The following is a 27,715-nucleotide window of genomic DNA, read 5'->3' as shown; positions in this document are numbered from 1 at the left end:
TGATCATCTGTACAAAAATTTGTGGCTGACATATATTTTACTTGGAACCTGTTTGATATGTAAAGCGACAATATTATTTTTGTTTTCAACCATCGTGTCCTTTTTGAATTATATGAATTGTGGTGTGTAATAAAAAACGTGTGCTTTTGTATTCTGTTCCAGAACTATATGTTACTGTTATTAAAGTAGCATGATTTTGTATTTCTTCCAAGGGTATCTCTGGTACCCTTGTGTTTCTTTTAATATATTACTCGTCCTTGTATATAAGAAACATACACATAATTTATTAAGACTAATAAAAATAAAAATAGTTAAATTAGTTAATTTTAATTAATAATATCATAATTTTAAATTTTATTCAAAAAATATTTATTGAATTAAATGATTTAAGTGATATTTAATGACATTACTCAATTTTTTAAGGGATAATTTTTTTCATCAATTTATCTCATTAAATTAATAGAAGTATAAAATAAAATTAACAATTAATGCATTTGTCTCTTTATTAATGTTGTCATACCGCCCCGTATAACTGGATTGATTCTTCAAACACCTTTGATGGATGAAACGGAGGTGGATCAGAGAATTTGGAAGTTGACGACAGATGGCATCTACTGTTATAGGCAATGTACGGAGAGCTGTGAGTCTCAGAAGGAATTTTGACTTGAGTGGATGATAATTGGATGAAGCTATGGAACCTAAAAATTCCACATAAAATCAAGGTGTTACTATGGAGGGAAAGAGCGAGGTATTTCATGCCCCTCTTCGTGCATTTTCTGTAATCAAGCATTATTATTTGATAACCTGTCCGGGAAGCATTGCTACATGGGAGATGCCGGGTATGTGGAACTGGATTGAGCCACTGATCACTGAGGTTGATTCCTTTCGTGGTCTGGTGTTTAAACTGAGTGACACTTTGAATGCTGACAATACGAACAAGTTTGCAATGTTGCTATGGAGTTTGGGGAAGAGAAGGAATGAAAAGTTGTGGAATTCAATGGATGAAACTAAAGCTACAGTTTGCTATAGAGCCAATTCGATGCTGCAGGACTGGACTTAAAATTTCTTTGGTAAAAAAAAGAGAAGCCATTAATGCATTTGAAAGTGGTTATGTGTTTTTCATATTTAGGAATAAAAAAATGTTTTAATTTATTTTTTATAAATAAGAACCGAGGTTAGTATTTTTTCTTCTTCTTTTGGCTGATAAAAATGTACTTATTACCGAGTGGTTTGGTTATTTGATGAAAATTTTCTTTTTGCCGCAATTTAATTTTTGTTTAGAAAATTAACTTTTATTCTCTTGTATCAATTCTCTCCATAGACAAGAGTTGACTCTCGCAACATTTTAAATTAAAGTCCAGATTTTTGAAAAAAAAAAGTTTATATTTAATATCCAAAAATGTCTTATGGTACAAACAAAATATCCAGTCATATCTTAAATAAAAATAGGTTATTAATTTGAAGAAAACACATTAAAGAGTATATTATGCTATATGCTTTAAAAATATTTGATCAAAAGACTTTAAACATATATAAGATGTTCTGATGGCTCCATAGACCATCACGATTTTGTTCTTAATGAAAGGAGCCTAGGTGGGTTGAAAGGAGATATAGTCTAGGTAGGTTGAGAGGAGAGAAAGTTTAATAACAACACTTGACTTCAACACCCAAGTAATATGGCAAGAGTGGCCTAAGCGCTCATTTTAGTGCCAATGGTCCGACCTGAAGTCTTATGACATCGTTAAGTATTATTTACTTAAGTGCTTAGAAGACCTTCACAATTTTATTCTAATATAAAATGCCTTAGGAGTTAAGAGAAAATAGTGTTTATAAATTACGCTGATCTTGAACTCTTAAGCAATGTAAGACTTTTATAAATATCGAAACATCATAAGTCATGCAATTAATTTTTATCAATGTAATCAATGATTAAAAAAATGAAAAATTCGCTAGTTTTATTTTTTATTTTAAAAATATTGAAAAAAGTTACTAATACAAGATCAGAATATTCATAAGACTCTTTTGACCAAACAAATACTTCCCCCGGTCCTATATATTGGTTACATTCTAGAAAAAATATTTGATCCTATTTATAAGTTACCAACTAACTTATTAATAATGATTTTTTAATTATGTCCTTTATTCAACACTTCATTATTAGGGAAGAAAAACATTGAAATTGAAGGTTGTTATTGGTCCATATTCATTGATGAAAATAGTAGAGTAATTGGTGAATATTAATAATGACATGAAAGAAAAAGAATGTGAAATGATATTTTAGGCTAAATATTTAATTAGTTATTAGTGGAATTAGTTGGATGTGTAATTATGTTAAGGTATAATTGAAAACTTGTTTTATTTTCAGACATATTTAATAGCTTAACTTTCCTTCATTGATCTTGATGATTCAATTAAAAATGACCAATATATACTACCCAAAGGAATATATGCTAGCAAAGTTATTTTTTTTCTTCAAATCCAAAAAATTCTTATTCACTTGTATATAGGTCATGCATTGCACAAAAGAGAGGGTTAAATTACCCCGTACAAAAATACTGCAGTATACAAAAGGCAAATCTGCTATGGTCTTCATTTTTTCAAAAAACAGATGATCTCTCCATTACTTAAGATAGTATAAGCTATTTACAGTGTGATATATATATATATATATATGCTAAGACTCAATTTAACATCACTTGATGAATCAGTGGTACAATAGAGAGACTTGAAGAGAGAAATAGGCAATGAGAGCAACAGGTTATTAATTTCAACAAACTAGCATATTAGCCAATGACTCAAATTTTTTCTTGCTTAACCATTTATTATAAGAGGGGATTTGTTTCAAGACATCTATTAAAATATGTATAAAATCCAGCATAATCAGTGCAAATGCACAAGTATTATGCTAGTTACTATATAAACAAATCGTTTTACAACATGTGTACAAACCAACATAACTGTGTGCTAGCATAGGTAGAGACTAGTTACATATACAGCCTAAGATTATTACACTCATTATTTTTGGGCTCAGAAAAGCCCTACTTCACGAAGTACTACTTATTGGGGGTGGTCTTCTATACCCTTTTTCGTGGTCGGCATATCCATAGCAACAAGAAAACCTAATCGCATACAAAAAGGATCAAGGCCACCCCAACCAGAGATTACAAAAAAAAAAATGGATTTCTTTAGACAAAAATGTCGAAATGGTTCTCTGACCAAAAACAAAACCAGATAGGTCAGTACCTCAACCCATCTCACCTAGCTATCACCCGTGGGGAACCAATCCCATCATCGGAAATATCAAAGCCCATATCTTCACTTTTACTCAGTGCATAGACGATATCCATTATGCTGGGCCTCTTAGACGGGTCTCTATGCAAGCAAGCAATTGCAACGGTGAGAGCACCCATCAAACTTTCCATTGAGAATGTCTCCCTTAAAATATCCTTGTCCAACCATTCCTTCAGCCTCCTTGTCTTCTCTTGCTCATTGTCCACTTCAAAGGTTTTGATGGCACTTGCCCACAAGAGATTTCCCTCCTCGTTAATGACTTCCTTCCCAGAAATTAATTCAAGCAACACAACCCCAAATGCGAACACATCCATCTTTGTAGAGACCACACCATCAGCAAGATATTCAGGGGCAATATAGCCCTGTGTTCCCACAATGTGCATGGTAATGGCATTCATTCCAGACTTTGCAAGCCCAAAATTGGCAATTTTGGCTCTCATGTTGGAGTCCAAGAGAATGTTGCTGCTCTTGATGTCTTTGTGCACAACCCGTGGCCTTGTGTGCTCGTGGATGTATTGGAGACCATTGGCAATGTCAATGGCTATTCTTAGCCTTATTTTCCAGCTCAACTTTTCTTTTTTGCCCTCATGCAGCCATGAGTATAGAGATCCATTCTCTACATATTCATAGACTAGATAGCAATTTGCTTCTTCTGGGTCTATGCAAAATCCCTCCAACTTCACTAGATTCCCATGGTTTACCTTCAACACAGAAAATGACATATTGTTAATCAACTACTTAAGCACGAATCATGGTGGATATATATAATCAATCAAGTGATAAAACTATTGAAAAAAGTATAATGAACACCCCAAATCTCTATGCAAAACTATTGAAAAAAGTATAATGAACACCCCAAATCTCTATGCAATACCTCGAAAGAGAATAAAAAAAATATAAGAATGAATCATGATAGAATTTATGATGTGATAGGAAGAGAGACATAGAAAAAAATGAAAGGTGTTGGTGGAATGTTTAAAATAATGAGGTATTTGTGTATCATTACTCAAAATTATTAGAGAGTAGCCTATTATATTTTTTGTTTGAAAGATTTTTTCATTAGAAATGTAACTACCTAAATTGAACCCTAAAATGCTAGTTGAATATAACTACCAGTATGATTATTTTGACCAGATCCAAATGCCAAATGGAACATCACATCTTAACAATTTTTTTATCAATTGGAAACGGACAAAAGAGCAGGTGTCTTTTGTCTTTCGCTGTGCTTTTAAGTGCACCTAACGTGCTTCTTTAAAGTTACATCATAGTCTATTTATTATTAATTAATTAACCCTGATCTGAAAAATGAGACAAAGTTAGAAACATCTTTCATTAGATAACCATTAGCAACGATGCCATCAACCACTCTTGTTGTATTCCACTTTATGTGTTTCTAAAATACAAGTATGAAAAAAATGAACAATGGATAATTACCAAAATAAATCCAGTGTGTCAAAGTTTTTGAAATCACCAAAATACATGTAAACTTCTGTTTTCCTTTTTCTCCCTGCATAACAACTGAAGGTTTTGTTTGCAGAGTAACAACAGAATAATTAATTCTCATGCTATAGTTCCGACTATTTTGCCCCAAGTAGGAGTATTAGAATAATTGTGTATATCCAGGATCCTGGCATCTAGAGGTTTATTCCCTTAGTTTGATTAGCGGTTGGTTGACCACTCATCAGACAAGTCACTTCACTTAATATCATCTGATTACTCATCAACGATAAGATATTAATTAATTAATTAACTCCTAGCATATGTTATTCTATGTAAAGCTTTCTCCTCATCTGTTCCTCACTCATACCTTATGATGGATTGTTATGTTCTTCCATATTTGATATTTGATTCTGTTGTAACCAGAATATATATATATATATATATATATCCAAAGATTTTTATGGTGTTATCTAAATAATTATGTATGGTAAATTTATTAACTTTAACCGCAATTACTTTGAAAGTAGGTATAGTAAGAACAAACAAATTCCCCATATAAAATATTTTGCGAACCATTTTGTCAAAACCAGTGTATATCCTATTTACTTTTACTCATTGTTGTTATACAAGATAAGTAAAAACTAAAAAGAATGATTGGTATTGTCACCTTCTGTATGAAAATTAAGCTCAAATAGATAACTATTAACAAAGTAAGAGCAATTACTTTTTGTTGGGAATTTTTTATCTATCATCTAATTATAGTAAATTTAGTAATGACTTCACAATTAAACAAACCGAACAAACAATCAATGTTGTGAAAAGAGAGATAGGTGGTGGTGTAATAAATTACCTTCTGCAAGATCTTGAGTTCCTCATAGGCATTCCACTTCATCTTCTTGATGGCAAAGACATGCCCATCAATTTCGCCTTTGTACACCGACCCCTGAATCAAGCAACTCTGATCAAACCCATCAGTGGCCTCCACCAGCTCATCAATCCCAAAAACCCTATACTTATCCAAACAATCAGACACATTAGCCATCAACTTGACATCCAAATTCTTACCCTCCGCTTTCCCTCCCAAATACACATTCTTCTCCTCATCATCTCTCACCACTCCCTTCATCACAACAACCTCTCTGTACACCCAAACCCCACTCACCAAAATCAACAACAACCCCACAATCCCCAATCCAACCCCCAACCCTCTAACAGTCCCTGTCCTATCATCATTATTGCTCCCAATTACTGGCGGCGGCGCGGGAGGAACCACCGCGGGCTGCGACAGAGCCGGCAGCCGCGCCACGGGCACGAAAATGGTGTCATAGTCATGTAGAGTTGTCTCACCGCCGTTGGCGTCAATGATGGACTGTTCTTCAGCACCGAAAGTTGAAGCTATTGACGACATGTTATCCTCGGGTTGGACGACGTAGGAGATCATGTAATTTGTTCTGTCATAATCCGGTATCAGATACAAGAAGAAGAAGAATTTGATTATTTATCCTTAAAAATAAAAGTTTTTCCGAACTTACCCTTGGCTGTTGGGGGGGCATTTGCAGAAGATGGGGAAGATGGTGTCCTGGCCGATGGAGAGGTTGGTGGCGAGGAGGGTGGGGTTGACGACTTCAACGGAGGGGAAAGTGGTGAGGTTCTGGAACTTGATGGTGGAGACTAAGAAGAAGGTGTCGCCGGGGTTGATGGTGTAGGAGATGTTGGCGTAGGAGAGGGAGCCGAAGGAGGCGTTGACGGGGTTGCAGGAGCAGGTTAAGGGGACGAAGAGGGGTGTATTTGGGAGTAAAGGGGTGTTGAGGGAAGAAGAGGAGATGTTGGATGGGGTTGATATCATGAGGCGGCTCACCGAGAAGAGGTCGCCGATGGAGGCCAGGTCGGTGAAGTTGGGGGCGGTGGCCCGGTAGAAGGCGTAGGACGTGCACGTGCGTGTGAAGTTGCACGTGAAGCCCGTGTTGTTCGCTTGTCGTGCTGTTTGAGCGTTGCTGCAAAGTGGAAGGAGGAGGAAGAGGAAGACAGCAGAGAAGAACTGATGCATTGTTTTGAGGGAACTTGTTGTCATTCTGCTGCTGTTGTTTGTTTCGTTTCGGCTGTTTATATTGTTGCGGTCGAATTTGAACTCATCTTCTTTGGTTTCAGGTCAATGCACTCACTGTGCTGCTGCTAGTCAAGATGCTTGAATGTTCTCAGAGGGATGTGGGGCCCCTTTAAATGGATTCCAGCTTTTTCAATCCAATTTTCTACAACTGCCTTGTGTTATACGGTTCTTGATAATATCGTTTTCGCACACGTACGTATTGTGGTTTTTTATGCTTAATTAGACATAAATAGATATTTACAAATTTCTCTAAAAAAAAAAATCTTACGACTTACAGTGAAAATAACTGGTTATTTGTTTAGATAAAATTAAAAAATTTAAACGCTTGTTGTCCTTTATTCGTAACTAATATGTTTGTTATGTCTCTTGTTGCATTTTATGCACGTCAAATCAGAAGCAATAATTTGTAATTTTAACATTATTAAACAAATTCGATATGTGAGTTATAGCGTATGCGTGAGTGTTGGCCGAACATGGTCCAAAGTCCAAACATACACCTTGAATACGCCAAAGATGGCTAATATATAGATCTAATACATTTTCAATTTCGTTGACAAAAGATGAAAATAAATTGGAAATCTATGTCTTTTGAGTATTTACAAAATTATTTATCTTAATTATGTGAGTTTTATTATTTTATATAAATTTAGATGCTTTATATAAAAATTTACTCAAATATTAAGATTGTTATATAAGTAATTTCATAATAAATTAAGCAATTTCACCGGAATACTCTTATTCGTTAGTACACAACTAAAGAAAGAAAGAAAAGGTATAAATTTGATAAACAATGTAATATAATAATAAAAATAAAGAGAAATTATTGATATAGTAAAAGAGAGAAAAATGTACATATAGTACAAAATTTAATGTAATGAAAAAGAAAAATCATTAATATTAAGAAAGTGTTTACGCATAATTATTCAAATAAATTTGATGTCATAATAGAACCGTTTGTGATATGCATGTGTTTTGTTTATTTCATCAGTAAAAAACATGATATCTAAAATAGAAGGGTACCATGCCAGAAGTACCAAAGCAACTTACATCAACCGGACAAATACCCACCTAGCTTTTGTTATATACGATTTATACATGAATCTGTAAGAGTATCATATAACCACACACTATTAAAGCTCCCCAACAAATATCGTAAGTCAAGGAATATGCATGTGTACGTAGTTGTTCCTTGTTCAATTTATTGTTACGGCTGTTGTTATTCGCCTTATCGTGCAAGATGCAGGAGACCTTTACTAAGCCATTCAATCTCAAGTCCTCATAATAATTTTATTTAACTCAAAAAATGTCCACTAAAAGATAATTAAAAAAACAAATTACTACTCCCAGAATCGGATGAAAGATGTAAGCAAAATGTTACTTGGTCCTGATGGCGTACAGAAGTCATCATTAAATAAATATCAAGGTGGCCATCACACCACAGTAACAATTCAATTCATTCTTATCGTTTTGGAATATGAACATTCTTGGAAAGAGCGCAGTCATGTTGAATAGGTAGAACAAGAAGTCGAGGAGTCTGTACTCCGCATAAGATGGACCGGGAATAATCATTATTAAATTTAATAATTATGTATTATTAGTAAAAAAAATACTATTAATAAATAAAAAATAACTGTTATTTTTAAAATAAATATTTTAAAAGTCTATAATTTTATCATATATAATGATTAATAATTATATGAGTAAAATTATTTTGTAAGGCGAGTTTATTTTATCATTATTATTTCATGTGATTAATAATTAATGAATTAATAATGTATCAAGAATTTACATGATGCCAAACTTAATATCATTTTTTACACCAATCTTCATCCCAAAGTCTTCAAAGCTGAAACTTAGAGATTTTGAAACCTCTGCTATAGTTGGAATTTCATGGTTGATGTAATAGCACTCAGAATTCCAATGTGTTGTGTGACTTGGTCGTACCTTTATTTCAATCCATTTTTTTTCCCACTTTTCATATGAGAACTCAATCATGGGTAGACTTATTTAACTAGAGATCATTATGAGTGGAGACATGTTAGGTGCACCCAGTAATATTGTTGGTGCATCCAGTAATTAGGTAAATAGATAAAATTATCCTTGTGATTCGAAAGAACCTTCTTTCGGAAGGTATGTTTGAAAAAATTAATGGCCAAGACTTGAATCCATGATTTTGGGGTTATTATCACAACGCTCTAACCAATTAAGTTAATGAATCAATTATATTATAAAATAAATAATATTAGTATACATAAATTATTACTATACATAATTATCACTAACATTTCTAATGCATATTTAATACGCATATAAATTTTGTGACAATTGAATTTAATTTAAATCATACAAATTATGTAATCCGTATATTTTTTTAAAAAATATAAAATATTTATCATCACAACATTTTATTTGTATTACAAAATTTAATATATATTAAATAAATATTATTTATTTTATAACAATGTGAATTAAATATGCATTAAATTTTATAATAATAATTCGAATTAAAAAAATATTTAATGCATATTTAATGACCTTTGTTTTAGTTGTTTCACTTTCACTTTCACTGCGCCTGCTTCCGGTTTTACGCTTCCTTTGTTTCACTTTCACTTTCGTCCTGTGTTGGGTGGTTTTTGCAAGTTTTGGTGATTTTTGCAAGTTTGTTCGAAGTAGCTGTTCAGTGAAGGTTAAAGATTGGTGGTTTCTTTCGTAGTTGCTCTTCTTATTCCGTCGGAGGTACGCATTTTATGGTTTTTTTTGTGTTCATCTGTTATAGAACCAGTAAAATGTTGAGGAAGGTTATTCAGTAAAATCTGCTTCCGGAAGAAATTCTTCCGAAAGTTGATACTTCTTATTCCGGAAGAAGTTCTCCCGAAAGTTGATATTGCTTATTCCGGAAGAAGTTCTCAGAAGAACTTCTTCCAGAAGTTGATACTGCTTCTTCCGGAAGAAGTTCTTCCGGAAACTGTATTTTTTTAAATTTATTTGGAATTATGTTTTTAAATTTGTGAAAAAAGTAATATATATGAATATTATAATTTATAATATTTGTATTTCATATTTTTGAAATTGTGGATAATTGGTTTAATTAGGTATAATAATTTAGGTATAATATTAAATGATTTAGGTAAAATAATTGTATTTTGTTGTAGTAGTAAAATGTTTTATTAGTTGTTAGTTATAGTGTTAACTTTAGTTTAAGTAAATAATTTAGTTTTAATTTAGTTTTAACTTTTGTATTACTTGTGTATGATGCATAATTTAATAATATGTTGTTAAGATGGACGGAGATCAATGGACGTATGACTATACAATGTCACAAAAAGTTCATATGGATTATGATAATGAAGAAGAATGTAGTGTGAATGAACCACATGTTGATTGTTTGAATGCTTTTAATACCTATCAGGTAATCATGTTCATTAGTTTGAATCATTTGGTTGAACGTATGTTTCGTATAAAAATTAACATGTCAGAGTTGCGTTGTAGGTCTTTGGTACTCGAGATGATGTTTTGCAGTGGACTCGAACAGTTGCCCATGAAAACGGATTTGTTGCAGTGATTATGAGGTCTGACACAGATACTGGTAGCAGAGGAAGAAATTCATTTGTGTTAATTGGGTGTGAAAGGAGTGGTTTGTACAAGTGTAGGAATAAAGAATTCGTTAGAAGAGACATTGGGAGCAGGAAATGTGATTGTCCCTTCAGGCTTCGTGGGAAACCAGTGCATGGAGGGGAAGGTTGAATGGTGAAGTTGATATGTGGGATTCACAATCATGAATTGGCCAAGTCCTTAGTTGGACATCCATACGTTGGGCGATTGACTAAGGATGAAAAGAAAATTATTGCTGATATGAAAAAGTCGATGATGAAACCAAAAAACATCTTGCTAACGTTGAAGGAGCACAATGCCAACAGTTGCATCACGATCAAGCAAATTTACAATGCAAGAAGTGCATATCGTTCTTCAATAAGAGGAGTTGATACTGAAATGCAACATCTGATGAAGCTTCTCGAACGTGATCAATACATTCATTGGCATAGATTGAAGGATAAAGTTGTGGTGCGTGATCTGTTTTGGTGTCACCCAGATGCAGTAAAGTTATGCAATGCATGTCATATGGTGTTTTTTTTATAGATAATACCTACAAAAAAACAGGTACAGACTCTCACTACTTGACTTTGTTGGGGTGACACCAATGGCGATGACATTCTCTGTTGGGTTTGCATATCTGGAGGGTGAGCGTGTTAATAATATTGTATAGGCTTTGAAACGGTTTCAAGGTCTATTTTTAAGAAATGATGGTCTCCCTATTGTTATTGTCACTGACAGAGACCTAGTACTGATGAATGCAGTGAAAACTGTGTTCCCGGAGTATACAAACTTTTTGTGTAGGTTTCACATCGATAAGAATGTCAAGGTGAAATGCAAATCTTTAATCGGTCAAAAAAATGTCTGAGACTATGTGATGGATAACTGGAGTACTTTGGTTGATTGTCCGTCCGAACAACAATTCGCTGAGTTCCTTCATAAGTTTCAAATTGCTTGTTCACCTTGGCCAATGTTTGTTGATTATGTTAACGACACATGGATTATCCCCTGCAAGGAAAAATTTATTACAGCCTGGACGAATAAGGTCATGCACCTAGGCAACACAACAACAAATAGGTATTAAAATCTTATTTTTTTTCTAGTAAGGATTATTAATAAATGATATTTAATTGTTGTATATTTTTATGTTTGTTGTGTATTTTAAATGTAGGGTTGAATCAGCTCATTGGGCTCTAAAAAGAGTATTATAAAATAGCCTTGGAGACCTGTGTAGTTTTGGTATGCCATGAACAACATGATCACGCTGTAACACGTTGAAATTAAAGCATCCTTTGAAACAAGTACGCATGTGGTTGGACATGTATTTTAAAAAAACCTTATACAAGAGGCTTGTTGGAATGGTTTCAAGGAACACTTTAAATGAGATTGTTGTCGAGGTTGAGCGTCTACGTTATCTTATAAACGATCCCTCTTCTTGTGGTTGTGTGATGAGAAGCACGCTCGGTCTTCCTTGTGCATATGAGCTTTCTAAGTATATGCTGGCAGCATCCCAGTGGATTCAATCCATATGTTCAGGAGGAGACTTTGCTTTTCAGACCAAGGGTTATGTGAGGCCAAAGTCAGCATCAAGGAAGAGATTTAGACCATATCTAAAAAATTTGAGGAACTTGATGTGCGTGGAAAACTAACTCTCAAGAGTAAACTTCGAGATATTGCATACCCTGATCATAACTGTATGTGCCCTCCTCCATCAAAGGTCAACACTAAAGGTGCACCGAAGAAATCGATGAAAAGAAGTCAAAGATCTACAAAGCGTGATCCGGGTATGTTGATGCTTTTCATTCTATTCAAAGCAGCAACTCTTTAGTGAAACGTAGTGCATCATCTTCTGAACCGCCAAAGCTAACAAGGATCATCCCGATGTTGGATCAATTTGTGCCATTTATGCAGGGTTTCATTCACAGCGTTGTGGATGTGAAAGCGAACGGTAACTGTGGATATCGGTCCATTGCCGCTTTATTAGGTATGGGGGAAGATTCTTGGCCGTTGGTGCACAACAAATTGATTAAAGAACTTGGCAGATGGTCGCATGACTACACCAACCTCTTCGATGACATAGAGAGATTTGAACAATTAAGGCTGTCCCTACTTGTTGATGGGTTTTCCAAGGTATGTTTTTAGGTTTTCTTTTAAGAACAAACTTTAAATAGATTAGATGTGCATGTTTTCTTGATTCAGGTTAGTGTGGACAAGTGGATGAATATAACGGAGATGGGACATGTCATTGCATCACGGAATAACGTAATCCTTGTGTCGTTGTCCCGACAACAAAGCATGACATTTTTTCCTCTTAGAAGTCAACCACCACCCGATTCTTCTATGCACTACATGATATGTGTCGATCACGTGTTTGGAAATCATTTTGTTTAGGTACATTGAGGATATTTAGTCTAAGAATTATGCAATCACTTCCCTGGTTCATTTGAGTTAATAATGTTTGTTCACACACAATAGGTTTATTTGAAAGACCGTTGTCCTTTACCGCCTCTAGCGTTGTTGTGGTCAACCAATTATTATTCTTAGGCAAAGCAGTGGCCAACTTCGTATATTAGTATAATGCAGTAGTACACAAGCTTGATGTCATTCAAAAGAGACTATGTTGACCTAAATGAAGATTGAACATGCATTGCTTATCTAATTGTATTCATTATGCGATATAATTTGTTGTAAGTCATTAAAGGATAATTATTAAGTACTCGTTGCGTTAAGAAAAAAATTAGTTGGTGCAACCAAAATCAATTACACATGTACGATACATCGTTGTCCTAATTGACAACACATAATGATATGCATGCGTATTAAAGTTTAAGCGTGACACGACATTGGTTTAGTAGGAAACATAAACACGGAACATGTTCACGCGTGTTCTTTTGTAAAAAAAAGTGAAGCAATCTGTTAGTGAGAACCATGTATATATATGAGACACGACAAACGCTAATAAATCACACATTATCTTGCTTTCACATACTATCCCAATTGATACACAAAGTATGACATTTTTAGGAGAAACTAATAGTCAGACGATTGTCAACTCAAGGTTGGGTTTCATTTTTCCAAATGGATCGATTATTCACAATGATAGTGGGGTTTACTTTTAAACTTCTACTCTGGTGCCCATTCAAGTACCAAACAGCTGTGATTTTGCAAGCCTAAAAACCAGAATACACAATATCCTTCAACTAATCGACAAACAATTTTTGGATGAAATTCACTACGTCCAGCCATTCACCCATACAGGTAACCAAATTCACTTTCAATGTATGCAATTGATAAATGATGACGATGTCAACACAATGTTAATGTGTAATGATCAATTTTCGTGTGTTGGTCTGATTGAGTTATTATGCACCGTTGGAAGAACACCAAATGAAGTAATAAAATTACTTGAACGCACTACGACCCCTACTCATGATGCGCTCTTGTATTACAACGGGAGATGAAACATGCCACCCTAGAACAAATTTGTAGGATGCACGTTCACAAGAAAAAATCCAAAGAAATTTAAAATTCCGTCAAGATGTACCCTCGATGAACTGAAAGATTTGATAAAGCAAGTTGCACCTAAAGGGATTTCCCCTCATGAAATTCACAAATCACAAGCGGTACGACGATTATTTTTTCGGCAACCAAGACGTTTTGAGTATTCAGATAAAGTTATAAAATATGAAATTAATGAGCTGAGAACCAACGATGAAGTGCTGAAGGTGTTAGTACAGTCTAACTACTGGAAAAAATATGGGCCAATAGAAATTTTAGCTGTTTTTACTAAACATGGTATGAAATTCGAAGACGATGTGGATGCCACGTTGCTAAACGACTGAATGCAACGTTTCTTTTTTTGTTTTTCATACAACTTTTATCTGTTTGTTTACAGCGTGTTTGAATTCCATAATAAAATTGAATGTGTTGTTTGAATGGTCCAAATATAATTATTTTAATTGTTCCACCTTCAGACCTTAGACATACTTTGAAGGGTGGAAATCTTTTTTTTTTAAAATTTCGTGCTTGTTTTTTGAGGTGTTATTCGGTGGAACCGACTGACGATATTATTTTTTTTTAGCTTCTTTGACGTCCAAACATGAGAAATAGCATCCCTCGAATGTCTTAGGCGACTCGCCCATAATTTAAAAAAAAAACCTGAACATGGGTACTTGAACATGTTTGAAGGGTCCAAATCTTATTTTTTTTTTTAATTTCGTGCTTATTTTTTGAGGTGTTATTCGGTGGAATCGGCTGACGATATTATTTTTTTTGCTTCTTTGATGTCCAAACATGAGAAATAGTGCCCCTCGAATATTTTAGGCAACTCACACATAATTTTAAAAACCCCTGAACATGGGTACTTGAACATGTTTGAAGGGTCCAAATCCTAATTTTTTTGTTAATTCTGTGCTTGTTTTTTGAGGTGTTATTCGGTGGAACCGACTGATGATATTATTATTTTTTACTTCTTTGACGTCCAAACATGAGAAATAGTGCTCCTCAAATATCTTAGGCGACTTGCGCATAATTTTAAAAAACCCCCGAACATGAGTACTTGAACATGTTTGAAGGCTCCAAATCCTTTTTTTTTTAATTTCGTGCTTATTTTTTGAGGTGTTATTTGGTGGAACCGGCTGACAATATTATTTTTTTTGGCTTCTTTGACGTCGAAACATGAGAAATAGTGCCCCTCGAATGTCTTAGGCAACTCGCGCATAATTTGAAAAAAACCCCGAACATGGGTACTTGAACATGTTTGAAGGCTCCAAATCCTATTTTTTTAATTTCGTGCTTGTTTTTTGAGGTGTTATTTGGTGGAACCGGCTGACGATATTATTTTTTTTGGCTTCTTTGACGTCCAAACATGATAAATAGTGCCCTTCGAATGGCTTAGGCAATTCGCGCATAATTTGAAAAAATCCCCGACCATGGATACTTGAACATTTTTGAAGGCTCCAAATCCTATTTTTTTAATTTTGATCTTCTTACTGTAAAACATAAACATTTAGTTATCTTATTTTTAAAAATTTATAATTTTAATCTCATTCTTATGAAGGAAAGTCATGATTTTCGGAATCGAAATCGGAACGTCAGTTAATTGGAATCGGAATCGGAATCGGTGTGTCATATAGAGTGCACAAAAAGTAAACTATATTAAACAAAAAAGTGTAACAAATACAAAAAATGATGCCAACTACAAACATAAAAAACATCATCAATGCTTTGTGCACCGTCTTTGTTGAGCCCTAACACTTCCATCTGCACTGGCACCCCCCTGGCGATCCTCAGACAATCTTGCACGATATCATGTAACTCGATCTGTCCCTGCAGTGACCATCCTAAGGTTGAGCACACGCTCCAAACTTTTTGCGATCGCCTCATAGCCTTCGTAATCATCCTGTGACACTCATAAAAAACATTTATTACAAAATTAAAAATAAATAACAATTCATCAAACATTAAACGCGGAAATAATCTTACCACTGCATGTCAAGGGGGGTCAAATGCCACTGGAACCTCTGGGATGTCCGCCTGCATGTAGTCCTCATGGTCTGGGGCAGGTGCATGTATGGGCTGGTCACCTGCCTGGGTCAGTATCATGAATGGGTGAGATATTTAGAAAAACCACTCCATGTAATTTGCAGATACTTGCCTAGACACTACACAAAGGTCACCCACAGCTACTACATGGTCCGAGAAATGCATCCACCTATCATTTATATCATCATATGACAACGAAGCGCTAACAGCGGCGGATGGATGCTCTGAATGTACCCAAACTGTCGTAGCACCCTCTCCGGTCGAACTGTGACCATCATAGGACCCCATCTCAGCTGATCCTGGAACGATGAAATCAGCTCAAACCCCCTAACCCCTAGATGGTCACTGTAAGACAACCAACACACGTCTGTGACCATCAAAGCATCACAATGTGCCCGGTACGACGCTCCTGGAATTCCCTTCATATGAGCCTTCGTCGTCAGCCACCGGGAGACACGAGGGGACGTCTCCTCGTATGCATCATCGGTGACGCACTGATGCACACTCAAAAAATGCTCATAGATCTAGCACTACAAAAAAAATTAGGTTAACATAACATAAAAATATGTTTACATCATAATCCAATGTAACATATTACGAACACAAAATTTACCTGTAATAAAGTAAGGTACCCCCCAATCTGTCGTGTCGTGGTCCTAGAAGCTTCATCTAACTGGTCATACATATGAACCAGGGTCGCAGCTCCCTAGGCATAGCCCCCACTCTGACCCAGGTCACGAAAAGCCTCTAGATGCACCACATGAACATTTGTTGCACTCTTGTTAGAAAAAAGAGTGCAATCGACCAGGTGCAGAAAATAAGTACGAGCTGCTACAATCAATCGTCGTGTCTGTCATTTCATCTCATAGATCTCTCGAACCCATGAGAGGCGTACATATGCCCCACACGCTCATACTGTCTCGGCTCTAGCCTCCTCATCGGACACCTCAAGCAACTCCATCAACAAAAATACCGCTTCGTCCACGGAAAGAGCCTCAAAGATGTGGAAGGCACCAGTGATAGGGAGATGGAGGAGTAACGACACATCATCTAGTGTGATTGTCAACTCTCCTATTGGAAGGTGGAAGGTGCTGGTCTTCTTGTGCCACCTCTCCACAAATGCAGACATAAGTCGAGGATCGCCGGTTACAACTGAACACCCGATCAATGAACTTAATCCTGTGGCAGCAACCAGCCCTTCAATCTCAGGCACTGGCCTCCCAATTAACGCCACCTTCCTCCCGTGCGACATCAACTTCAGCTCAAGACGCTCCTGAATTGAAGTACAAATCATTCGAAATGCACAAATAGGATCAAATTAACAATTCTAAAACAAATAGGAAACCAAATTTCTAATTTTGCCAATATAAAAAAAATACAAGGACTTTTACATGTTGATGGGTTATTAATATGATGGAAAAGGCTTGTGGTGAATTAAAGTTGGCCTCTCGCTGCATTTAATGATCAATCGTGTATGCCAGAACATGGGAAATTTATAAAATCAATTAGCAGAATCTTTTTATATATGGCAATCTTTGCAGGCAGAACTGTAACCCTTGCAAGAAGATTATTAAGATATATACCAATCTCGTAGCCTTTTAAGTTTAAAGTTTAGATGGATTAAATAATGAAACCAACCCCAATGCTACCCATCCTTAGTACTCGAGTGAAGCCCAATTGACAGAAAAAATGATCAATAGAAGTTGTTGGTTTGTAACCAAAGAGAGGTTGACATTGTAGTTGTGATGATGGGATTAGTTGGAATTTGTAAAGCAAGCCAAATGATCAATAGAAGTTGAAGTCCAAGTATACTGCATTATCTAACAGCATATCAAAGGTTTTGGAAGTTGTTTTCATTGTCTAGGTTAAGCTCTTTTTTTTATTTTTGCATAGTACCATATGTGTTTTAGGTGCTTTAATTAATATGACATCCTATATCATCTTTATAATGAATCAAAACTCTTGCTCTGATTACTCTACGAACAAGAGTTCTGCTCTCTTTCATCAAGGTCTAGATCATCATCAAATCAATATCATCAAGCCAATAGAGATAGCTAGGAATATGAAATAAGAGTAAAATCAATAGTCCCTCCCTAACCATGTTGACTAGATTGGAGTTTTTTTATTTGTAATCTAACTAATGTTCTTGGAGAGTGATATTATGTTTGTGACAGTTGAAGCATGCACAGATATGTCAAACAAGCCAAATAATCTAGACTATAGCATAAATATCTGATAAGCTTCCATTTTCTTCAAAAATTATGAGAAGACGAATTTCTAGATGTCCTCAAGAATGGTCAAGGCATCACTAGAAGATGCAATGACATCATAGCTTACTAGACTCGAAGTCTTCAGTCTCTATAAAACTTTTGACTAGGGTGTTACCTTCTTCTGGGAGTAGTTAATAGTCAATGTGCGACTAAAATAGCACTCTCAAAGTTATGCTTATTTATTGACAAATAAGAAGGTAGAAATAGGGAATATATAACTCTTGATCCAACATAAACAGAAAAATGGGAAAAGTAAAAAGTGAAAACAAAAGAACAAATTCAAATCACTATATTTAAGAGTTGTCATATAAAAGTCATGAACTTTATACAATTATCTCTTCATAATGTCATCCTTCTTGATAATAATAGTAGTATCCCATAGGTCCCCATATTTTTCATTGAATTCCCATATGCTCGTAGTATTATAGTCATTTATCAACTTGTCTCGAGCTCCCATTTCCATATTGTATATGTGAGGTTCAAAGTGGTGGGGTTTATCAGGTTTATCCATCTCAATAATGCAAAATATGATTGTAAATATGCCTGCTCCTATGTATAAGTACTCCCCCTGAAAACCAGAAAGTTGTTAGAATTTATGGCTACTTCTTCCAACAAGTAAACTAAGAACGTAAGTGCAATGTTTATATGTAAACAAAGTAGCCAAGTGATTTGAAGATTGAGTTCTTCTTCATTAATTCCAATTAACTTTTAGAACTACCGGAACATTGAAGTACACCCCAAGAGCAATGGCTGGTGGGAAGAGCCATGAAATAATCCCTGCATAAGAAATAAATAAATGATAATAAAAAAATGACCATTGTAATGAGAAAGGTTATATAAATGGTGAATGGTGTATGGAAAGCACACCCTGGAATCCAGTGGGGGGTTCTGCTACTGCCATCTCTTCTGCAATTGAGCCCCAAAATGTTCCTGAAATGAATATTCATCGTGAAGTTTGGAAGGAAATCATGTCACACTTAGGAAGGATCGTTTTCATTTTCATCATAATTTTAACCAGTCACTGGAAAATTAAGTACTTTGTGAATTTGACAAAATTAACATCAAACTTTACAATTAAAATAAGCAAACGCCTAGTAATGATTCCCCAAAATCAAAATAAGAATTAAAAAAAATGCATCTACAGTATTTAAAATGATCGCTATAAACCAACAAGCACATGACTTCCTCCAACTTTCATAAAAAAAAATAAGAGTGAAAAAAAATGAAGAGAAACTCGAAAGTAAGCAAAAGTGAATAATAATAATAAACAAACACCTTTCTGTTCTCCTTCGTGGTAAGTGTGGTGGTCATCATATATTCCATACACAAAATCATCCTGAAATTTACATGAAGGAAAAGAAATGAAACCCATCATCACAAGCAAAAGGACAGAAAAAGAGAGAAGCAAGTGAAAGAGCATTATTGCAATTAATTAAGATACAGCGTCAACGCCAATAGTGGCATATTGATCTCTAGGATCTTCATTGAGGTCAGGCTCAATCTCATTAAAACCAGCATTCAGCAAGAATCTTGTTGAGGTACGGTGTTAGTCTTGGTCAAGATGCCATGCCAATTGGGAGGTGTTGAAGTTAAGAAGGGCTTGGAAGTGAGTTTGATGGGAGGGACCAGTGAGAGTGAGGAACATAGCGCCATGCGTAGTTTGCTTGCTTCTCTACCTATCTAATGCTGTTATCCGTTTTCTCGCATTATAACACAGTCCACACAACAAGACATTTAAATTTTAGAGCTTACAGTTGATTCAATTATTTTATCAACTTAGAATTATTTCATTACGTGGAAAAGTAAGATTGAATTGCCAATTGCATACTTTAACTGTAGACTTTGGGTATATTAAACTTTTTAAATTTTATTTTTTATGGTTTATCTTGCTGAACTATAGTAAGCATTTGGCTATTCAGAATATTTTTTGCTAAAATTATAACTGATTGTCGTGTAACTTTGTTTCCCTTGTCAAGAAGTATCAGGCAGATATAATGAAATTTTAAACATAATACCGCGTTTATATAGTAAACCGCTAAAAATAAACATAATGTTTGTCTATAAATAAACTATTTATTGTTATCTAAACTCACAAAATTGTTTAAACTAATAATTGCTCTGTTTCAAAATAAGCATCGTATTTAATTTTTTAATATAATATTAACTATTTTTTCATTAATATTTCTAATAAATATCACTTTAGTTTATTTTTTCAATGTTATTTTGGAAGAAACAGTAACATGTAATAAATCTTTCAAATACATTTCTTTTATTGTTATCTTTTTTTTTTTTTGAAAACAAGATATCTCACACTCAGAAGTCCTGCAATTAATTCCGAGATTTAAACAACACTAAAGTGAATTTTATTTCTTATAATAAAATATTTTTATATGCATGACGAGAAATTAGTTCTTTTTGATATGTTTAAGAAACTCAACTATTTACAAATTATATAATTTTTTAAATTAATTATTTTAAAAATCAGTTATGATATTATACATGGTAATTTATGATTATATATTCTAATTTAATTCTTTTAATTACTATCTCATTCCTGTATTTTTTGATGTTTAAAGGATATTGCATATATATTAAAAAATATTTAATAAAATTAAAAATTATTATATTTGAACTAACATGACCTTATTTAATATTTTGATCTTTAATATTTATGCCACTAAAATAGGTATTAAATAAGGATAAATTAAAAAAAAATGTATTAATTAGGGTTTAAAATTCTTGAAACATCAAATATTTTGAGGCAAAATATTAAAAGATACAGGAAGAAAGGAAGAAGGTAACAATAATAAATATAATGTGTTAGTAATGCTTCTCCTCTTTCTTTCACTATATGTAAAACTAAAGAGAGAGAGAAAAATAGTAACATCAACTTGAAAACTGATTTTAAGTATCTAAAAAAATGATGTCATCTGTGATTTCTCTGATTGGGTTAACGCATAGTTCACATCCAAAGAAATAGAAGCTTTGAGCTACATCTTTTGTCATCTGTGGGCTATTTGGCAAAAAAAAATATTCTGGTTTTTGAGAACAAAAGGCAATCTCTGCAGCAAACTTCGGCAGTAGCAGATTCTTTATTTTATCAGGAGGCTGACACAAATTCTGATCACAATGAGTCCTCTCAAGAGGTAAAGTGGATCCCTCCTCCGAATTTCTGCATAAAAGGAAACTTTGATGTCTTCTTGAAAGATAAAAGTGGAACAGGTTTTGGGGTAATTTTTAGTGATAATTTCTGCTACTGATTTTTGGGGCCCTGTGGAGAGTCTGTGGAGCAAAATGAATGCAAAGGGGGTTGCTCCTGTGAATTCCACTTATGGGACCTTGATTAATGCTTATAGCAAAGGTGGACTCAAAGAGGAAGCACTAGCGCGGTTACAGAGGATGCAGAGTCAAGGAATGGAGCCTGATGAGGTCACCATGGGGATTGTTGTACCTACGTTCACGACTACATTAAGAGAAATTTTAATTACTTACACACTTTTGCAAGCTTACAAGGTGTCTCTATATGTAGCACTAACGAGACACAAATTTTTACAAACCAAGCGATGTGGGACAAAGGAACTAAAACTTCAAAACTCTAACATTCTTGACTGATATATTGAGTTATAATAATGTTCTTGGCTTGTATTCTATGGATAGGAGGCTAAGGGAAGGCTACAGAGACTTTCAAGGAAATGATAAAATATGACATTCAACCAGATGATTTTACTTTCAGAGCTCTTGCAAACATTTTGCTGAATTATGGAGTTTCAAAGCAGGCTGTTGGTAGGCTGGAAGTAATGGTGGAAAGGGATGCTCCTCGTGGTTTGCAAGCATGGATTTTGGCACTCTCATGTGCATATGAAGGAGTTCATTATACAAATGAGTAGTTGTGGTTAATTATGGTTGGAGCATACATAAGGTCAAAAAGCATGATTGGAGGCTTACCTACTCTGGCTTTCCTCTGGAGCTGGTTGTTTGCCTTTTTATTGGCTACATGGTTGAGGCTATGATTGGAGCATTTCAATCACAGTATTTAGAATTACTACTGGTAATTTCTATAATAATCTTGTAATATGGTTTGGTAGTTCGAATAGTTGTCCATAAAATGAAGCAAAATATATGGGGATATCTAAAATATAAACATATGATAAATTGATATTAGTTGTATATATTGTTCACAATTACTGAATGTTGTTGGTCTTCAATTCTTAAAGATCTTTTTCTCTGACAGAATAATTACAATATTTCAAAGAGCCATGATTTTACCTAATCTTGACTACTACTCTTAATGATGTTTTGCAGGATACTGGGACGGGAACAAGTTTTGACTTTTACGAGTATTCTTGATGGTCGGTGATGGGAATTGGATTGTTGAAACCCCTTTGGAACTACATGAACTGCTTTTTTCCCCTTTTTCTTCATTTCAAGGACAAAAGTAATTTAGAATATATGAGGAATGAGGATTAAAAGAAAATAAGAAAGAATATCTAGAAGTATCGTCACAATAGTGAAATGCATCTTATGAAAATTCATCAGAGATTTTCAAACTAAAATCATTTCATAGATTATTTTGCCAATGAATGAATTATATATAATTATTGGTGGTTAGTATTTGGAATGCATATATATTTTTTTTCTTTATAATATAATATGCGTGTGACTAACCATGGATAATATTATTTTCTCGTCCTTTGGTTGCACAATATATGGTTATTCTCAGATTTTTCTTAAGGAATTGATTTTTTTTATATTGTTATCTTGACTTCAATTTCAGGTGCTTGTCAACCACATGGAGCTATATTTCTGTCCTCAAAAACTAAGAAAAGTGATGCACTTATCCACTAATTGTAGTTCTTCATGGGGGACCACAATCTGTCTCATTGTCAAGCTTTTCAAAGCCATTGGCTTATCTTTCTTCCCTTGGATATAGCTTGTTAATTGTGAACTACAGGTAAATGGTATCCTATTGGTGCTCAAACATTTGATCTAGGCTATACAATTTCAATTCATAAGTTTGATGGGTTCTATCATATTTCTGTTGATTCTTTACGTAGGCTATACAATTTCAATTCATAAGTTTGATGGGTTCTATCATATTTCTGTTGATTCTTTACGTAGTGTTAGATTAAGAGATGGATTCTTATTCTCACACTGATCACTGATGATGATGGAGATAAGTGTTAGGAGACTTTTAGAGATTCTGAACCTCGACCACACATAACACAAACATTGCGTGTGGTTCAACAAGTATTGCAAATGAACAGTATTTTCAGACTATCGATTGAATCATTTGACTCCCTTAATATTAATGCTATTTGGGCAGAGTGTATTTTATATTTGAAAAAAAAAGTGGAACAGACTGTATTTGTCATTGTTATTTTTATTTTTTTTTAATAAAAAAATTGATTCAGGACGTCTTCTAGCTTTGGGTTATGAAAATATAATAAAACTCTCATTGTTTATAGTTAATTTTCTTTGGCATTGTGAACCAAGGAGGATTGTTTTATAGGCTGATCTTCCAACTGTGGAAGACTCGCAATGATGGTATTTTTAAGTGACAATTCATCATCCCTAGTTCATTCTCAACCAGGTTTGGCTCCTTCATAGTTCGATTATTGCAACTTTGAAGTTGGGAACTCCTCAACGCCAAACTATAGGCATTACTTGGACTCCTCTTCCTGCGTCTAAAGTGAAGCTTAATGTTGACAAGAGCTCCTTGGGTAACCTGGGACCTTCAGGATTTGGCATATTAATTCATGATTCTCATGGTTCTTGGTTAGTTGGCTTTTTAGGATACTGTTGATATACTACAAATGTTAGTGTTGTACTTAATGTTATTTGCAAAGACATAGAGTTGGCGTGAAACATAGACTATAGAATGATAGAGTGTGAATTAGACTCTTGTTGATTTAAACCTAATTGATCGACACAATGTTGGCTTTCATCGGATGACAATTATCATTAATCTTATTTGATCTTTCATGAACATACAATGACTTCTCTCCTTCTATAACGTCTATAAAGAAGAAAATTTGTGCGTTGACTCTTTGGCTCGTCATGACTCTTCAACAAATGCGTTTCTCACTTAGGAAGCCTTTCTAGCCTTTATTAGCTCTTTTGTTTTTGGTGATGCAATAGGAGTCTCATTCTTTTCTCTGGAGCTTAGTTGATTATTTATCTTCCTACTTTTATATATATATATATATGTTTTGTTTGAATACCAAGTATTAGAAATTGATTTTCACAAAAAATGTTGTTTAGAAATTTATAATTGATTTTGAGTGTTTGATTATCAAAATAGGTTTCAATATTCATTTATAATTTTTTATGTAAACGATTTTTTGTGTTATAATCAATTATAACTTATGAGTAATATAACTTAAAATATTATCAATCTTACACTTTTTCTTTTACTCTAAGGTAAAAAATAAAAGATTATTTTTTGTACTTATAGTTTTATTTTTATTTTTAATCCCGATAAAAAAATTTAATCCTTAGATTTTTCATTTTTAGTTTTTCTACGATAAATATTGAATGACATTGTTGATGTGAATCTTAATAACATGGTTTGTTAATAAAAAATAAGGGTGAGTTGATGAGTTTTAACGACATAAACTATAAATGAAACATTTTGAAATTTGTAGGAACTATGTTAAGAATTTATTTTAGTGGGGTCGAAAAATGAAAAAACGTTAAATTGGATGGGCAACAATCTTAATTTAGGCTTTATTATAGTATTATAAATATTGGAGCGAACAGAAAAGAGGACACAGCGCAGAGCCGCCTCAACATCTGAAACAGACTCTATCCCTAATCCCTATCTTCTTCTCTGCTCTCTCCGCACGCTTTGGCTCCTCTGATCTCAGGTACATACAACTTCACATCTTCACTTTATCTCTTTTTTCGATTATTTGTTAAGATCTGTTTGCATCTGCCTGTGTACAATAATTTTGTTTGATACGTGTTTTCTAGGTTTTCAATTATTCTGTTTGTGATTTTACGATATGTTATCGCTTGTGTCCCGGTTTAGCATACCATCCATAGACACAGATATATGAAAACCTTGGGAATAATAATTTATGTGCTTGGTTTTCCATTGACCTGATATGTCTGTCTGTGTGTGTGTGATAATAATTTATGTGCTTCGTTTTTCATTGACCTGATATATGTGTGTGTGATAATAATTTATGTGCATGGTTTTCCATTGACCTGATATGTGTGTGTGAGATAATAACCTAAGTGCTTGGTTTTCCATTGACCATATATATATGTTTGTGTGTGTGCGTGATTTGGTTGTTGATGACTAGGTTTTTTTATTGTGTTTAGGATCTGCTTTGAGGTTCACTGTTGTAATTTTAATTATTTTTTAGTTTCTGGTTTTGAATTGTAGGTGTTGTTGGCTTGGTATCCGTGCAAGTTCTGCTGTAGCCGATTTGAAGGTGAAGGTGTCACCTTAAAGTTTCTTTCATGTTTGATCAGGCTACTATCCATTTGGGAGCAACTGAGCTGCTTGGAGAGTATTTTTCTTCTTCTAGAAAAAATTACAGACCCTCATCCCAGAGAGTTAGCTGTATGCATTGCGAGACATATCAGAAATTCATTCAGTTTTCTGGTTGCGGTTGGCCACCTTCCATTATACTTGAGGGAGATTCTTCAAGGGCACAAGCTACCTTAGAGGCTGAAATTGCGGCTGCGTATAATTTGAATTCTGGCATTTGCTGCATCTGAATATCTCTGAAACTTTGTAAGTCAACATGGCTTTACAGAACATTGGTGCTGCAAACAGTGATGATGCCTTCTACAGGTATAAGATGCCTAGGATGATTACCAAAATTGAGGGCAGAGGTAACGGCATCAAAACTAATGTTGTCAATATGGTTGATATTGCCAAGGCATTGGCAAGGCCTGCGTCTTACACGACCAAGTATTTTGGTTGTGAACTTGGGGCCCAGTCAAAATTTGATGAGAAGACCGGCACTTCTCACGTCAATGGAGCACATGATACTGTTAAGCTTGCTGGCCTTCTTGAGAACTTCATTAAGAAATATGTTCAGTGTTATGGTTGTGGAAATCCTGAAACTGAGATCATAATCACTAAGAACCAAATGATCCAGCTGAAATGCGCTGCTTGTGGTTTTGTGTCTGATGTTGATATGAGAGACAAGCTGACTACCTTCATCATTAAGAACCCTCCAGAGGTTAAGAAAGGATCCAAAGACAAGAAGGCCATGAGGAGAGCTGAGAAGGAGAGACTGAAGGAAGGTGAAATGGCTGATGAGGAACAGAAGAAAGTGAAGAAAGAGGTTAAGAAGAAAGGCTCTTCATCTTCAAAAGATGGCACTGCTAAATCCACCTCTTCAAAGAAGAAAGCAAGTGGCTCTGATGAAGACCGCACTTCACCTACTCACAGTCAAATTGATGAGAAAGAGGAGGCTCCAGATGAAGATGATGGTGATGATGACGTGCAATGGCTGACAGATACATCACTTGATGCTGCTCGTCAACGTATCCAAGAACAGTTAAGTGCTGTGACAGCTGATATGGTTATGCTTTCTACAGATGAACCAGAGAAGAAGAAAAAAGCAGCAAGTAACGGAAATGGCGGTTCTCAGAATGGTAACTCAATGCACTATGGGACCCTGGTTGGGGAAGTGAAAGCTAATTTGAAGAAAGGTATTGGAGCGAATGAATTGCTGTCCCATCTTTCAGCACATCCTGCACCTGCTCAAGAAAAGATGAGTGCTCTGGTTGAAGCTCTATTCGAGGGAACTGAGAAAGGTTTTGCTAAAGAAGCTGATAAGAAGAAGAACTACTTTGCTGCTGCTGTTGCCGAAGAGGGATCCCAGCTGTTATTGCTTCATGCTATTGAAGAATTTTCTTGCAAGTCTACTTCCAATGCTTTGAAGGAGGTTGCCCTGGTTCTAAAGGCACTCTATGATGCTGATGTGTTGGAGGAAGAGCACATAGTGCAGTGGTATCAAAAGGGACTGAAGGGCGATAACAAGAACTCTAAGATTTTGAAGAATGCTCAACCTTTCATTGATTGGCTTCAGAGTGCAGAATCAGAAACCGAGGAAGAATAATTTTTCCTACATTCTCCGTTACTTATGTTTACTTGATTGTGTCATGTTCTTTATTTCCAATAAAGGTTATTGTAGGCCCCATGTGTTGTTGAACTACTATACTGTGCGAATGGTGCATGCTTGCTGGACCAGTATGTATGCCTCAGTGCGTTTTGTGATGTGCGGTTCTAATGTAATTTTGTTTTTGGTTGTTGATGATTATGTTATATGTTGTCTTGATAATATAATAGTAGTACTGCTTTTCTGTTGTGTCTAATCATGATTGTTTAATCATGTGGTTGATATGAACATCCTCTAGCTGCGTCGGGAATTACTATAAGAGTTTATAATTCTTTGCCCCGTTTAGTTTTGTTGGATTGTTGGGGAAGGTTTTGACTGGGGAGGGTTCC

The 27,715-nt window shown here is 34.7% G+C and overlaps 3 protein-coding genes, 1 long non-coding RNA gene and 1 pseudogene across 5 annotated transcripts; 2 read left to right on the top strand and 3 right to left on the bottom strand.

Moving 5' to 3' along the window:
- Positions 1-2,835: 2,835 nt before the first annotated feature.
- Positions 2,836-6,946, bottom strand: LOC114377251 (serine/threonine receptor-like kinase NFP). The gene is made up of 3 exons (XM_028335690.1): positions 6,264-6,946; positions 5,582-6,182; positions 2,836-3,992 (listed from the first exon to the last, which is right to left on the bottom strand). The coding sequence occupies exons 1-3, from the start codon at positions 6,800-6,802 to the stop codon at positions 3,255-3,257; spliced, it is 1,878 nt and encodes a 625-aa protein (XP_028191491.1). The 5' UTR covers positions 6,803-6,946; the 3' UTR covers positions 2,836-3,254.
- An 8,791-nt stretch (positions 6,947-15,737) lies between these two features.
- On the bottom strand, positions 15,738-17,267 carry LOC114369261. The gene is made up of 4 exons (XM_028326457.1): positions 16,890-17,267; positions 16,225-16,467; positions 15,950-16,018; positions 15,738-15,830 (listed from the first exon to the last, which is right to left on the bottom strand). The coding sequence occupies exons 1-4, from the start codon at positions 17,265-17,267 to the stop codon at positions 15,738-15,740; spliced, it is 783 nt and encodes a 260-aa protein (XP_028182258.1).
- Positions 17,268-18,503: 1,236 nt separating this feature from the next.
- On the bottom strand, positions 18,504-19,944 carry LOC114377244 (annotated as a pseudogene).
- Positions 19,945-21,150: 1,206 nt separating this feature from the next.
- On the top strand, positions 21,151-24,225 carry LOC114377239. Its single transcript, XR_003659053.1, has 2 exons — positions 21,151-22,291; positions 22,546-24,225. It is a non-coding gene; the product is annotated as an uncharacterized LOC114377239 (long non-coding RNA).
- Positions 24,226-24,966: 741 nt separating this feature from the next.
- LOC114377223 (eukaryotic translation initiation factor 5) lies at positions 24,967-27,582 on the top strand. 2 transcript variants are annotated; one of them, XM_028335663.1, is made up of 2 exons: positions 24,967-25,109; positions 25,634-27,582. In XM_028335663.1, exon 2 carries the CDS (start codon positions 25,998-26,000, stop codon positions 27,324-27,326), a length of 1,329 nt encoding a protein of 442 aa, XP_028191464.1. In that variant the 5' UTR covers positions 24,967-25,109; positions 25,634-25,997; the 3' UTR covers positions 27,327-27,582. The 2 variants fall into 2 exon arrangements, with proteins under 2 accessions (XP_028191464.1, XP_028191456.1); XM_028335655.1 differs by having other exon boundaries at positions 24,971-25,109; positions 25,614-27,582.
- The last annotated feature ends 133 nt before the right edge of the window (positions 27,583-27,715 follow it).

This window comes from Glycine soja, chromosome 2, assembly GCF_004193775.1.
Source record: "Glycine soja cultivar W05 chromosome 2, ASM419377v2, whole genome shotgun sequence".
Classification (NCBI taxonomy): domain Eukaryota; kingdom Viridiplantae; phylum Streptophyta; class Magnoliopsida; order Fabales; family Fabaceae; genus Glycine; species Glycine soja.
The sequence above is the reverse complement of the archived record's forward strand: the minus strand, read 5'-3'. Positions and strand labels throughout refer to the sequence as shown.

Coding starts and splice junctions, on each gene's coding strand:
- LOC114377251 (XM_028335690.1), bottom strand. CDS start 6,802: ATGACAACAAGTTCCCTCAAAACAATGCATCAGTTCTTCTCTGCTGTC. Junction 6,183..6,263: donor TGCCCCCCCAACAGCCAAGG/GTAAGTTCGGAA, acceptor GGATTATGACAG/AACAAATTACATGATCTCCT. Junction 3,993..5,581: donor AACTCAAGATCTTGCAGAAG/GTAATTTATTAC, acceptor TCTGTGTTGAAG/GTAAACCATGGGAATCTAGT.
- LOC114369261 (XM_028326457.1), bottom strand. CDS start 17,267: ATGATTTGTACTTCAATTCAGGAGCGTCTTGAGCTGAAGTTGATGTCG. Junction 16,019..16,224: donor TCACAGTTCGACCGGAGAGG/GTGCTACGACAG, acceptor ATACTGACCCAG/GCAGGTGACCAGCCCATACA. Junction 15,831..15,949: donor TGCAGGCGGACATCCCAGAG/GTTCCAGTGGCA, acceptor TGAGTGTCACAG/GATGATTACGAAGGCTATGA.
- LOC114377223 (XM_028335663.1), top strand. CDS start 25,998: ATGGCTTTACAGAACATTGGTGCTGCAAACAGTGATGATGCCTTCTAC.